The following is a 14,789-nucleotide window of genomic DNA, read 5'->3' as shown; positions in this document are numbered from 1 at the left end:
CATCCTTGCCGGTTTCAAACCCCGCATTTTTATCTTTTGTTAAAAAAAAGAAAAAGTGTATGTCATTAACCCTTCAAGCATCAACGGGGATTAAACGACCTAGTAGTTCCTGATATTATCATGACACTTGGCTAAAAACAAAACATTGCCGTCTCCACCCTATGTACAGCTCAACCCGTTATAGCGCGATCCGCTTATAACGTGATCTGAGCGTGACTCCGGTTTTCAAAACTATGACGCAATGCGATCAGCTACATTTTTGCAGGTTCACTCGTCTCTGTTTCTGCTCCTGCACCATGGCGCGCCTCTCTGTACACCTGCGCACTGCCAGCGCTTTATGCCAAAGGGCCCGTTCAAAGGCTACGGCAACTGGGTAGTGTCAAACGCCCTGCGGAGTTACGCAAGACTAAGTGTTTGGGAGGGCACATTACCCCCAGTGATATTACCACCAGTACAGGATGAGGAGATACCCAACACATTATCCTCAGTGATATTTCCAACCACAGAGCAGGATGAGGTGATGCCACACACATTCCCCTCAGTGATATTATTACCCTCGGGGCAGGATGAGGTGATGACCTTGGGGTAACCGTCCTCTCCCTTCACCTGGTTGTGCACGGTCTCCGCCGCCAGGCAGTTGTATTGAAGTAAAGGGAGGGGAAGAAACACAAAATGTTGCGATCTACTGTATGCCCGTGCTACTCAGAACGCAGCCCTGGGGGATTCTAGAATCCATTATCCATGCAGCGTTCCATCCAGTCCGATCGCCGCCCACGTGGTTGATTTCCTGGCAACTCTCCTGTTACTAAGGACGCTGATGCCTCGGGACAGCTAGAGAGACACCGTGATTGGGTGAAGGGAGGACGAGGAGGAATCGGGAATCGTTGCTATTGGTGGGTCGTCGGTCGCTAGCTATTAGCATAATAAGTCAGACTGGAACGATAACTGCAGCTATTGGTTGGGCTGGGGGTAAGGCTGTGGGGTGATGCAGGCGTGCCCATTAATTCATTATTAATTTGGGTCGATGGTTCCCCATAGCGCCTGGATGATCCGGTTCGGATCCATTTAAGTTGTGGTTGAAGACAACGAAATAACAGTAGGACCGGTGCACACAGCCGTAAAACGGCGATGGAACACTGTTTTTTTATTTACGGTCAGTGTACTGGAACAGCTGTCGTACCGTAAAAGCCTGAGAACCAATCAATGGAAGGAATCAGAACCTATGGTGGAGGCCATATTATACGGATGGTTTCAGAAGCTATACCAGTTCTCCCCCTGATCATGGCCATCCCCCACCCACGCCCCGCGATCCCCGTTATAACGCAGTCGCATTATGTGGACCCCAAGCACCGCGTTATAACGGGGTTCTGTAATATATTCTCTGAGGAGGATAAAATGTTGTCTTTTCTTGTACACTTCGCCATGTTTTCAGATTTGTTTCAGAACTTGGTTGTAATGTGCTGTTGATATTTCCTGTAAAATTCTTGTGCACATGTAGTGACTGTTTTTGATGTGGGACAAGGCGACAATGTCCATCGTTCATGTCACGGTGAGATTATGGCAGGCTGTATAAGGTCACATAAATATATATAACAGATGATATATATTTATCACTGGGTCTGAACTGAAACGAGTCTTAGATATAATAAAGTGAGTTTATTCCTTAGGATAGGTGAACACATGAATAGTACAGTAACAGACAAGAAGTACACTTACTGAGGGGTTGGGGAATGAGAAGTTAGATGTAGCATTTCTCTTCAGCAATCAGGTAATCATTCAGGTGATATCAGGTAACCATACCAGCAGACGAAGATTAACAAAGGAATATGGGGAACAGCAGTTTATATATCTTTTGTCCCTCTATTCTTAACCTGAAGTACCTGTGATTGGTGTTCAATTATCTCCAGCCAATCTTTGATGGGGGAACACATTTTGGGACAGGCCCCCCTGCTAGCTGGCACATGCGCAGTAGAACTCTGGGGTCTCATTTCAGTAACACCCATAGGCAAATGGAATGCCAGCCAGTCTACCCATCTGGCTTTCTAGCAAGATAACCTTTGTTGGAAGGTGAAAACTGGGACACTTGGAGACTGCTCTGGTTTGAGCCTCCTCCGCCCTTAAATCATCAGGGAGGGTGACAAAACCCTTTGAACAACACTTAAACCCTAGACATTAGGGCGCTTCTTGGGCCATCTGCTATCCTGGTGGACAAAGGAATTTCCTCTGAGTCTTTGTCCATACCTGGGGACACAGTATCAAACATAAAACATAAACGTATTAAAATATCCGGTTCCATTGGGTCTAGCAGAACCAAACTTCCCAGTTCTCATGGCCGGAACTGGGACACCATATGATCCAAAAAGCGACTTGCTACGAACTAGGGAACCGGAGTTACACAAATGCACATTAAATCATTTTTCATTTTAATACAAAAATCTCAGCTAAAAAAGAAATCTCAGCTTTTCACTAAATCCCCATTGAAAACAACGGGCTCCTCCGCCATAGACTTTCAATGGTGAATTGCCGCCATTGAGGTCAATGGGGTTTCTCCGCCATTGAAGTCTATGGGAAAAGTCCCGAACCTTCAAGGGGGTCCACACCCTGTCTGGTTGGCCCAGGCGGGTCAAGGATGGTTCTGCAGTGATACCGGAGCAGTGACTACTGACACCCCAAACCTCGATCCGCTGGGCCCTCCAGAACCGGAGATATGGAGTACCAAAATACAGCATTTCACACTTCATTTTCTGAGCCGTTTCTGCCGCCGCCGGCAAAGCCTATGGCGCGACCCGTTCTTCTGGATTCGACCCTTATCGGGGGTCCAGGATGTGGGGACCCGGTTGTGGTCGAGTGGGGGGACGCCTAGGGACTAGGGGCAAAAAGAATTTTATTCCTAGAGGTCCTAGAACTGTTTATTCCCACGCCACTTGACGTTGACCTTGACTTGTAAGTGATCAAAGCTCTCCTATTGAAAATGTATCCGCTTTGCGGTCTGGACGGCAGCCAACTTGTTCTTCGAAAGTTACCTCGAGGAACCTCAATTGAAGTCGATGAGCCCATTGACTTTCAGTGGGAAACCGCCGCTCTCCCTCTCGGACGCCACCTGCTGGTCTTTACAGGAAACAGGACTAAAACAACAAGATTCTCCATTAGAATGCATGGAGTCCTAATGGCGGCCAATGGGGACCTGCAAAATGGTGCCTGAAAAGGTGGGAAAACTTCACAAAGAGCTATAATCATTAAAGGGCTATTAACCCTTGTGCTTCCGGATGGATTCCAGTGTGTGTGATGCAGACACGGATTAAACCAGACATTACAATGGAACAGGGGAATACACATGTACATGTCATTACAGGGGTTAAATCACTGTTCTGGGTCTTAGCCCAGTTAACCCTTTGAATCCCGGGTGAGGTCAGGGGATGGCCAAACGGGGTGTAACCCCTTTCTCCCTCTACAGTTCACATGTAGCACTTGTCACTACTGCGGAAGAGAAGCTTTGTGAAATTCGTCATAAATATCCATCGGTTTTCATTTACATTTAACTAATTATATAAAGAATTGTGGGTTATGTTACATTTTTTTTATTTACATCCAAAATTAGACATAATTATGATGACTGTTTTGTGTGTTCAATTAAAATAAACAGGAAAATGATACAGAAAGATGTCTACCAATACATATATGAAAAAAAAGTGAGGGCACAAAGACAGATGCTTTTTGGAACATGGGGAAAATAATGTTGGATAACTCGTTGGGCAAGAACATATTTTATTTAAGATCTATACAAAATGTAGTGAAAGTCATGACAATAATAGAAATCTCATTAAAAAATTTAAATATGATGAACAAAGGTCATACTCGCAATGCTTGTGTCTACGCTGAAGTGGCTAGAGAAACCCCAAAAGATTATGCCTATAACTATAGGTCTAACTATTGTTAGTTAGACCCGTTTTGATCTAGTTTTTAGCCTTTTGCATAAAAGTTGCTGTGCAGCATCTTCTTTTACATTAATAATTCACCTTTGTGTCGATGTAGTGGAAGACTTTGACCGTTATAGGTTTTTTTTTTTTTTTTTTAATTTAAAAAAAATTAATTTTTTACTTATGGACAATCCATTTTGAAACAGTTAAATACAGGAATGATATACTCTCTTTGAATTGCCATTATGCATAATGGCGACCTCTAACCGATCATAAAGGGCTGAAGATCCCTTATTTAGTCATAACTGTCCATAGATGGCACACCATGTTCTTTCTGGCAGCGAGAATGATTTTTTGTTCCAGATTAGATACTGTACAACAATGTGAGTTGCTTCTTTCTCTCTCTCCCTCAGGGCCGCAGCAATGACGTTAAGAACAGTGTTGTTATCATTGCAAGCTCTATTGGCTGCAGCAGAACCAGATGATCCACAGGATGCAGTGGTGGCAAATCAGGTGAGACTAATATATAAGAATACAGATGATGACCGCGCTCGTGCTTTTGAAACAGTGATGTAATGACGCCCTCTATTTCCGCCTTCCCTCCCCCCACCCTCCATTTCCCCCTTCCCTCCCCCCGCCCTCCATTTCCATCTTCCCTCCCCCCCGCCCTCCATTTGCCCCTTCCCTCCCCCCCCGCCCTCCATTTGCCCCTTCCCTCCCCCCCCCCCGCCCTCCATTTGCCCCTTCCCCACCGCGCTCACCTACAGGCACACACTTTGGGGGGGAGGTCTCCGATGCCGGTACATGCGGTGCTTGAAGTAAAGCCTGGGCCGCAACTCGGAAGCTGGATAACACTGATCATTGTCTATTCAAAACATTTGTAATTTTTTTTATTTAAATCTTTGTCTGCATTTGGTAAACCAAATATGTAGATGAAATGTTCTATCCAGCAGGTTCATGTAGAACATCCCCACTTTATTTTTTTGCATTCAAGGAAAGTAACTTGGCAGCATCTCTACAGAGCTTTACTACCAAATTCTTAGAAGTAAAGCTTATGTAAAGAGGTGCTGCAAAGCTTTGTGTAAGATATATATTAATCTTAATTTGTGCTCACTGATCTTCAATAAGCAAATTGTGACTCCATCAGTCAGATGGAGAATCCTAAACATACCTTGATAATGTGCCTCACCATTCTATGTGCAATTGTGTATGTTTATAAAGAACTACAGAAATGTTTCTATTGCTAATATGCCAGCTACGCAATTCTAACATTGTAGGTCAAACTTCAGTGTTCAGGGGATATAAAAAGAACTCTCTGGATGAATGTACTTTCAATTCATTAGTTGAAAGTAAAACTATTGTTATCATTTGGTAAATTGATAATGACTTCTGTCACTTCTGTGTTTTTTTTCACCCCTCACATTGCTAGTACAAACAAAATCCAGAAATGTTCAAACAGACCGCTCGACTGTGGGCACATGTGTATGCAGGAGCACCCGTCACTAGTCCAGAATACACGAAAAAAATAGAGAACCTTTGTGCTATGGGCTTTGATAGGGTAAGTTGTGTGTGTGTGTGTGTGTGTGTGTGTGTGTGTGTGTGTGTGTGTGTGTGTGTGTGTGTGTGTGTGTGTGATTATAAACACAATATGGAGCTGTTACTGAAAATAGTCTGGCCATTACTTGATGGTCAGAAATAGGGAAAACAGAAATCCCTTCTGATGCACTCATTAAAACTTAATTATTTTTTGGTTTTTAGTAACTAGTCAGAAAACAGAAAAAATACATGCTAATTAAAACCTAAGGTAAAGCGCATGTTAAACACTGGTGAGTAAATTCTCACTGGGTACTGAAGAAAACCCTGTTGACCAATTTATCACACTGCGATGATATCCATTATAAACATCAGGATACCACTTGGTGATAGTGATGACAGAGGTAAGTATGTTCCAACGTACAGCTCAAATCAATATAATGGGGTCAACCCCTGGTAAACCTATAAGGTCTAATGGTGTAACAGTGGATGAAGTAAATCCAGTATCACTGCATATACAGCTAAACCCCGTTATAACGCGCCTCGTTATACCGCGATTCGGTTATAACGCGGTTTTCCCGTGGCTCCCGTTTTAAAAAAAAAAAAAAAAAAAAAAAAAAAAATTTTTTTTAAAAAATTTTTTTTACATTTTTTTTTTGCACACTGCACACACTCACTGCACACACACTGCTCATTGCTCACACTGCCACACTGCACACACACTGCACACTGCACACACACTGCTCATTGCTCACACTGACACACTGCACACACTCACTGCACACACACTGCTCATTGCTCACTGCCACACTGCACACACACTGCACACTGCACACACACTGCTCATTGCTCACACTGACACACTGCACACACACTGACCACACTCACGCACACTCACACACACTTACGCACACTCACGCACACTTACGCACACTCACGCACACTTACAGACACTCACACACACACACACACACACACACACACACACACTTACACACACTTAGACACTCACACACACTCACACACACTCACACACACTTACACACACTTAGACACTCACACACACTCACACACACTCACACACACTTACACACACTTAGACACTCACAGACACACACTCACACACACTCACACACACTTACACACTCACAGACACTCACACACACTTACACACACTTACACACACACTCAGACACTTACCCACACTCACACACCCATATACACACACACACTTTCTCTCCCATATATACATACACACACACTCTCTCACTCTACACAGACGGGCCGCGACCAGCACCACCACCCGCTCCCCCCCCTCCTCCCGCGCAGGCAGCGGGAGCACCGGGGACAGCGGTGGGGAGAAGAAACCCCCCGCTACAACCTCCATGCAGGCAGCATGGTTCTGAGGTAAGCGGCGACCTGAGGGACATCCCCGCTCCCATCTCCTGCCCCGCGGCCTGTCCCGCGGTGACAGGGTGAAGCGGGGACAGGAGGGACATCCCCGCTCCCATCTCCTGCCCCGCGGCCTGTCCCGAGGTGACAGGGGGAAGCGGGGACAGGAGAGACATCCCCGCTCCCATCTCCTGCCCCGCGGCCTGTCCCGAGGTGACAGGGGGAAGCGGGGACAGGAGAGACATCCCCGCTCCCATCTCCTGCCCCGCGGCCTGTCCCGCGGTGACAGGGGGAAGCGGGGAGCGGAGGGACATGCCCGCTCCCATCTCCTGTCCCGCGGGATGAATATGCGCTAAAGCGCGGCGGCCATTTTTTTTTCTCGCGACCCCGTTAGTAACGCGGTGGTCTCGGGGTGGACCCCGAGACCCGCGTTATAACGGGGTTTAGCTGTATATATAGGAATGCAGTCTGGATCCTGCTTATTCAGAGTGTATCGCCTATAAATTAGGAGATGCAGTGTATTCACTGATTTAGCAGACACACAGCTATAATTTGCCATTTAATCATCTCCAATCACCTGGTATGATGTTTTTGTGTTATGTTTTTAATTACTTATACGGGGTCCTCACGTTCTTAAGCCTGTATGAGTCAGTGTTGTTTTTGTTTGCTTTTTTCCCTTCTGCAGAATGCAGTAATAGCTGCCTTGTCGTCAAAAGCATGGGATGTAGAAACTGCAACAGAACTACTTCTGAGTAACTGAGCTAGCTGATCTTCTCACTCGCCCCTTCCCAAACAGCACGTCATCTGTTATTTTTAGGATTCTGCATAGGTTCTGTTTTAAAAATGACACTCCTACCTGACAATGCTACTTAGACAGTACTGGAGACTGACAGAAAAGAAACGGCTCTGTAAATAAAGCTAATATAACAAAAAAAACAAGGGGAGGGGTATGATTACCTGTCTTTTTTTTGTTTGTTTGTTTTTTTTTTGTTTTTTTTCTTACCCAATATTGAAAAGGGAGAAAAAAAAACTGAGCTGAACCAATGGAAGAATATGCATTTGTGTTTTACAGTGTGACCGATAACAGCAGGAGTTGCTTCTGTTTCTTTTTCTTTTTGTTTACTAGTTTGAACACCTTTGGTGGTGGAGAAGCATCGCCAGCAGCAGAGGGTTTAATAGCCATCAATTTTTTCATCCATTGTCTACCTTGCTGTTTTTACCAATCATCCTATGTGCCCTGTGGACTTGCATGCATTGTACACTAATGGATTTTGTCCAGGCTCCTGAACAGTTCACCATTTTAGAATGTTCGGTGCTATGAGTTCACATATATATGATTTTTTTTTTCTCTAGGTGAAGGTAGGAAGGAGATGCACATTATTAGGGCTGCACAAATCCACAGTTCACAATAGCTTCTTGAAAGTGCTGTGGAAACTGGCGGCTCTTATCTCCACAGCTATAGGGGAGACGGCAATCAAAATAAAACTCCATGAAAGGAGCCAATTAATGAGAAAGCAAATTCATAAAAATGTCCTGTGTAGGTCCACTATTTACAACTTAATGCAATTAGTCTATGAAACGTTAACTTTCTTCCTCAAAATGGGCGCCCGACTAATATAACGTTTGCTGATAACACTTTTGCTTTGGATGTAGGACCATGTTGTGAGTTGATGGGGAGTAACAGCAGCTAATTAAGAATTGATGAAATTCCAAAACTCCTATTTTGTATTAAACAGTTGTATGAAAATGCATCAAATCATTAATATTTACTGACTTTAATTTAATTAAAGAACATTTTATATGAGCAATTGCTTACTCGTCTCTTGGCCTTTCTAGAAAATGTGACCGAAGTCTCCCTTAAAACAATGTGCCGGATATATACATATATATATTTTTCTTTACTTTACATTTTGTAGATCTGTGCCATTTGCAGTAGCCCGATTGTCCATTTTAAAATAAACATTGAATTAAAATAACAGATTTTGGAGTAATTTACATAACTGTGGTACATTCCACACCATCTAAAAGAGGTTTGATATGTTTGGAAATAGCGCATCAAATAAAATTGAACAAAAAGAAAAACTACTATCAAATTGGTTGTGGTTTTTTTTCCTGAAATAAGTGTTAGAAAATACAGCTGCTGAGATTGTTTTTTGACTCTTTAATTTATTTATTTTTGCTTTTATGCGATCTATCTTTTTTGGGAGGCAAATTGTCAAAAACAATGTATGGCAACAATTGTCTTCCTTAGAAAGATTAGTCACCTTTACACTAAATAAAATACTTATGTGCATCTTGTGAAAATGTTTTTTTTTTTTTTTTTGTCTGCTAAATTGATGCTGATCAGCCATTAATGTTCAGCTCTTTGAACAATAATGGCATCCTATATGTATTATTTTTACAAAGAACAATAGGAAAGAGCAACATAGCTGTAGGCTTGAGGACTGACCTTTTATCACCAAAACATTAGAAAACGTATGTCAAAAACCCCCCACTAGTTTATCATGGAAACATTAAGCGTTTAATAAGACATGTCACGGTCACTAGTTTCCTTTGGTCCGAGGAAGGACTGCCCTTTAACACGTTTGCAGAAGGGCCTGCAATGCATCATTGTTGTAATGTTTCTCTTGCGTCTTATGCACTGAAGGACTTTAATAAAACTGCACTTGATGACTTATATTGATCATTGTTATTCTATTAGAGCAAAGTAGACTCCTATTAATGACCAGCCCTGCACAAAGGAGTCGAGCAAAAAAAATAAAATAAAAAACACTGCCAACCCATTTATACAATCGCTTCGTTCACTAAACTGTGATAATGGCTTATTGTGCAACTTGGATGCTGTTTTCATACAGGAGATCACACCAGACTCTCTGATAAAGCCTTCCCGTTCTTCACTTTGCACATGCAAAGAAAAGAGTAGTAGTCATATAGTCATAGTAGTGAGAGGTCAGTACTATTTGCCCTGGAAGAAAGTGAATGAGATAAGGAACAAGAACCGACCTTTAAGTGCAAAGTCATCACTCGCTTTTGCCAATAGTTATGCCCCAAATGAGAAACAGGCACATTTTTATGAGAGTTTTCCCACGGTTTGCCAAATTTGCAGAAGGAAAAATTATTAGGGCAGGGAACTTTAATGCGGTATATGGCACAAAATTAGATAAATCAAACCCCTCCCCCCCCCCCAAAAGGGATATATGGAATACGAGACTCAAAAGACACAGAATATAACATGAGAAATATGGAGGTTATAACACCCCAAAGAGAGATTATACATTTAATTTGGCTGCATTTAGTATGCTCTATTATCTCTTCATTGAAAACTCATATTCCAGTAGTTAGTCACAAAAATCAATGCAATTACCTGGTAATAACATGCACATTTAGAGATATAAACCCCAATGTAGTGAGACCTATGTGGAAGCGAAATGATTTGCTTCAGAGAGATCTTACTATTGTTGAAGAGGTAAATACACATCTAACGAAGTTTTTCCTCTATCGTGTGTGTCCTCTCTTTATATAGCGGATAAAAAAAATGGAAAAAAGTAGCACAAACCACCCACCAAAGGTACACATTACAATGAATAAAATAAAAATGATAATCATGTGCAATAGTCTGTGTCTGAAAAGTCCTGCTGCTAGAGTCCAGCAAGGTGATTCCAACACCTCCAAAGCAACCAGTAAAGATGTTGTAGATAAAAGTAACATTTAGGAAAAGGCGTTCCTGCTCCGAAGAGCTTACAAGCTACTTGGTAGGAAGAATGAACAGACAGTAGGAGGGCATTCTGGTAAGTGCGTTTGCAAGGGGCCAAGCTTTATGTATCGGGTGTATTTATTTATAAAATGTTTTACCAGGAAGTACATTGAGTTACCGCTCGTTTTCAAGTATGTCCTGGGCACAGTGTTATGATGACAAATACATGGTATCAAATAAAGTTACATAAGTGAACAGGGTATACATTATATACAAGACATTACATGCACAGTTAAAGATAATAAATATACATTAAAGGCATATGTAACAGTTACAGACCAGATTAAAATGCGAGACAGCTTTAGCTTTGAAAAAACTTAGACTGGTGGTGGCTTGTTCCAGTTTTGGGGTGTACGGCAAGAGGAAGAGCGGCCAGATACTCGGGAGGGGGTGGGGGGGTCAGTCGTATATACATTTTTATATTTTGTTGAAATCATCTAGGGGTTTGACATCAGATTCATCATGAAGGTTTACATTGTAGTCCTGTCTGTGTAAAGTGTTGCCACAGTGGTGGCTGTTATAGCAATCGATTATTTTATGAAGGTATAATCAGGGGTAATGGAATCCTTTTGTTTTTTAAGGACTAAATAGAAAAAAAGAAAACCACATAAACAAAGAATACGATAATTAACAAGTGCACTGGAACTGAAATATCCAGTGCACTAAATCAGGGCGGTATTGGCTGGATTGTCCTGAGGCTATCCCGGTCCGGGGCCACATACCCCAGCACCACATTGGATTGCCTATGTGGGTGTAATTCTGATTGAGTAGCCATAGGTCAGGCCTGCACAATTCCAGTCCTCAAGGGCCGCAAACAGGCCAGCTTTTCAGAGTATCCCTACTTCAGCACAGCTGGCTCAATTAGTGGCTCAGTATGACTGAGCCCCTAATTGAGCCAGCTGTGCTGAAGTAGGGATACCCTGAAAAGCTGGCCTGTTTGCGGCCCTCGAGGACTGGAGTTGTGCAGGCCTGCCATAGGTGATCCATATCATTCATAATCCGACCCAAGCTACAATTCCGAGACTTCGATGGGTGCAGCTGCAGTCGGGGCACCCTGAGTAGCCACGATCTGGTGGGACTCCACTGATGGAAGGCAGCAGAATCCCTATCATCACAAGGATGACCATGGGCCTGATGGATACAGGAGCAGCAATAACTCTGATTTGACCTGATATGGTTGGGCCAGAGCATATTTTGCCTGGCAAGGGTATACAATATAGCCTTTGGAGCCCCAAGGTCCCTGCAGATTTTCCTTGAGTGGGGTGCGGGTCAGGGCATCTGTTAAATGAGTGTGCTGCCAGGGCTCGATACCAACATTGTGTTAGGATCTATGCAGATGTCTGCAATTATGCAAAGGATGGAGTGGCCAGACCTCTGGTATTGGTGGTCCCCGACTCCCCGAAGCAGATCCTTGTACCGACCAATGCCCCTACAGATTGCATCGGGGCTGAGTTCTGCCAGTTGGGCTACCGGAGCTGCAAACTGCTAACTCGGGTCGCTTTTGTGATTTGCCCCTACCAGTCCAGATCGATAGCCAGGGTTTTACATAGGGATCCATATTATTGTGGCCAAAATTACCAATCTGTATATTCCCTGATGTCTAAACATTTTATTCCCCATGTGAATGTAATAAAAATGGTGAGGAATATTGAGTATTTTAATCAATCTGGTACTTCAGGGGGTTAACGTTGGTTAGAAATGGACTTAAAAATACAAATAAATTGTTTTTATGACCCATGAAGAACCTACCTGTGTCTGTGCTGATCTACAAAGAGGGCTTAATTGGGGGCTATCACTGATGGCCCACTAAAAGTGAAATATGTACAGTTTAGGCTGTGAACGATAGCCAGATCCTGGGCTGTTAGCCTCAAAGAAAACCGTAACATTCTTGAAATAGGTTGTCAAAGTTTGTATGCAGGCGTGTATGTGAAGTACAGACAACGGTGAAGATGGCATCTAAGTATTAGAGAAATAATGTTATTAGTGTTTTTTTTTTTATATTTCGAGTCATTTAAATGTCAAAAGAAAATGTTTGTTTCTTTTCAAGTCGTAAATGTCACCCAAGTAGCTGCAGCTGCACCCATCCGAGCCTAGGAATTGTAGTTTGGGTCAGATTATGGATGATCTGGATCACCTATGCCTACTCCATTGGAATTACACCCACATAAGCGATCCAAAGGGGTGCTGGGGTATGTGGCCCCAGACCAGGAAAGCCTCAGGACAATCCAGCCAGAGGTGCCAGGATCTGGAGGTGGAGGGACTAAAGGGCTGCTCGATGCAGGAACTTCAGAGCCTATTCAGTGCTCCATTTACAGGGATCAGAGCCGTTGGCTGTTGTCACCTCCAGAGCTGTCTACCTTGCCCATACCGTCAGAGCCATGAGTTCCAAAGTCAAATTAAAATGAATGGAGTTAAAGGGCAGCCCTGTTTAGTTTAGAGGGCTTAATTGGGGGCTATCACTGATGGCCCACTAAAAGTGAAATATGTACAGTTTAGGCTGTGGACGATAGCCAGATCCTGGGCGGTTAGCCTCAAAGAAAACCGTAACATTCTTGAAATAGGCTGTCAAAATTTGTATGCAGGCGTGTATGTGAAGTACAGACAACGGTGAAGATGGCATCTAAGGCCCGGGCCATAGAGGTGTGGGGAGAGCGGAGGCGCGCTAACGCTGAGGCTTGCCTGCTTCAGTCAGCGCGATTGCACGGACTTGCAGGCGAGCCAGCATGCGCGAAGGGAGCCGGGGGGGGAGGTGGTTGGAGGCGGGGCAGTGACGTCGCTGGGCCAATCGCCCGCGACGCACTGACGTCAATGTCACGGCGCCGTGACGTTGATGCTGCTTCAGGCTGATTGGAGGTTTTCAGCCGACAGCGCGCTGAAAAACAGCATGGCGCTCGGCTGAAAACTCCAAAGCCTGAGTACGCCTGCGGACGCTCGCGTGAGCCCCCTCTCAAGGCATCCTCATTGAGGATGCAGGGGCTCAGCGCGGAGCGTCCGCACGCCTCAGCACGGCTGGTCCATCTATGGACGCAGCCTAAGTATTAGATAAATAAAGTTATTAAGTGGTTTTTTTTTATATATATATTCCGAGTCATTTAAATGTCAAAAGAAAATGCTTGTTTATTTTCAAGTTGTAAATGTCACCCAAGTAGCTGATTTACAACAGGGGTGGGCTTATGGTGCTTCCAATTAAGGGGAGTTATAAAATAAAACCCTTCTTTTCAATTATGAGTTAGAATTCAACAAGGTGTGTTTTCGGATCAGACACATGAGTTCTCATCTTTCCTACGCCAGTGACATCTCTGGAAAAAACCTGACATATGGTAACATACTGCTGTATAGGGATTTCTGTTTGTTTTATCCTTTTATTTTAAGAAACGGTTCTGCATTTATTGTAACTGTATGTTCGTGTAATAATCTTTTTCTGTAACCCAAGCACCATGTGTATGTGTGTTAAAATAAACCTTTAATAAGTAATGGTTTGGGTTCTGAATGAAATGGTTGCACGTTTTGTAGATTACAGTACATTTGAGGACACATTTTGTTACAACAGTGTGTTAAGTGCATCGCTTTTCTTTAATAAACAAGACCAAAGGCTCTGTATATTTTTCTAATATCTTTTACCTGTGGTGGTGGCAGCGGCAACAGCAGATAGATGATTGCATTTGCGTAAGGGGTAAATATTAACTAATTGAAAGTACCTTGCACCGGCAAAAAGGGAGTTGGCTAGAGTAGCCGTGTTCAAACCCTGGTTGCATGTCTAAGTCACCTGCTCACAAGTTTCCTGTCCGTGACAGATGATATATTGGGATGGCATGAGGGAAGATATTACTCATTTGAGGGACCTTTGTGGAAGGTGAAAAGTGGACCAGCTAGATAGCGGCGTCTTTACCCTTGTCCCATATGCAGGTCACATGCTCACAGGTGTGCTGTACATCACAAATGGTTGCATAGCAGTGCGATAACAATTTTTATTTTGGTTAATATCAGCTTTTTAGTGGTTTGTGTTTATGCCTGCAGGACAAACTAAACACTTAAAAATCACTGACCTTTATATGATTCTTGCAAGAAATCACAGCTCAGTACTCCAGAGCTATTGCTCAGTGCTATATTTATTTTTTTTATAAAACATACAGGCAGTATCCCCTCTTGTTTTTCTTCGCTATCTTTTTATTTTGAGTAAGTGTAGTTGCATT

At 43.3% G+C, this 14,789-nt stretch overlaps 1 protein-coding gene across 1 annotated transcript in view; it reads left to right on the top strand.

Annotated features, from left to right (window-relative positions):
* The window catches only part of UBE2K (ubiquitin conjugating enzyme E2 K), a 53,125-nt gene extending 43,606 nt beyond the window's left edge, over positions 1-9,519 (top strand). The window contains exons 5-7 of the mRNA XM_075567756.1: positions 4,331-4,430; positions 5,347-5,475; positions 7,528-9,519. Coding sequence (XP_075423871.1) covers positions 4,331-4,430; positions 5,347-5,475; positions 7,528-7,602 — 304 coding nt within the window. The 3' untranslated portion in view covers positions 7,603-9,519. The remainder of the gene's footprint in view (positions 1-4,330; positions 4,431-5,346; positions 5,476-7,527) is intronic.
* The last annotated feature ends 5,270 nt before the right edge of the window (positions 9,520-14,789 follow it).

This window comes from Ascaphus truei, chromosome 1 (assembly GCF_040206685.1).
Source record: "Ascaphus truei isolate aAscTru1 chromosome 1, aAscTru1.hap1, whole genome shotgun sequence".
Taxonomy (NCBI): domain Eukaryota; kingdom Metazoa; phylum Chordata; class Amphibia; order Anura; family Ascaphidae; genus Ascaphus; species Ascaphus truei.
This window is presented reverse-complemented; position numbering and strand designations above follow the sequence as displayed.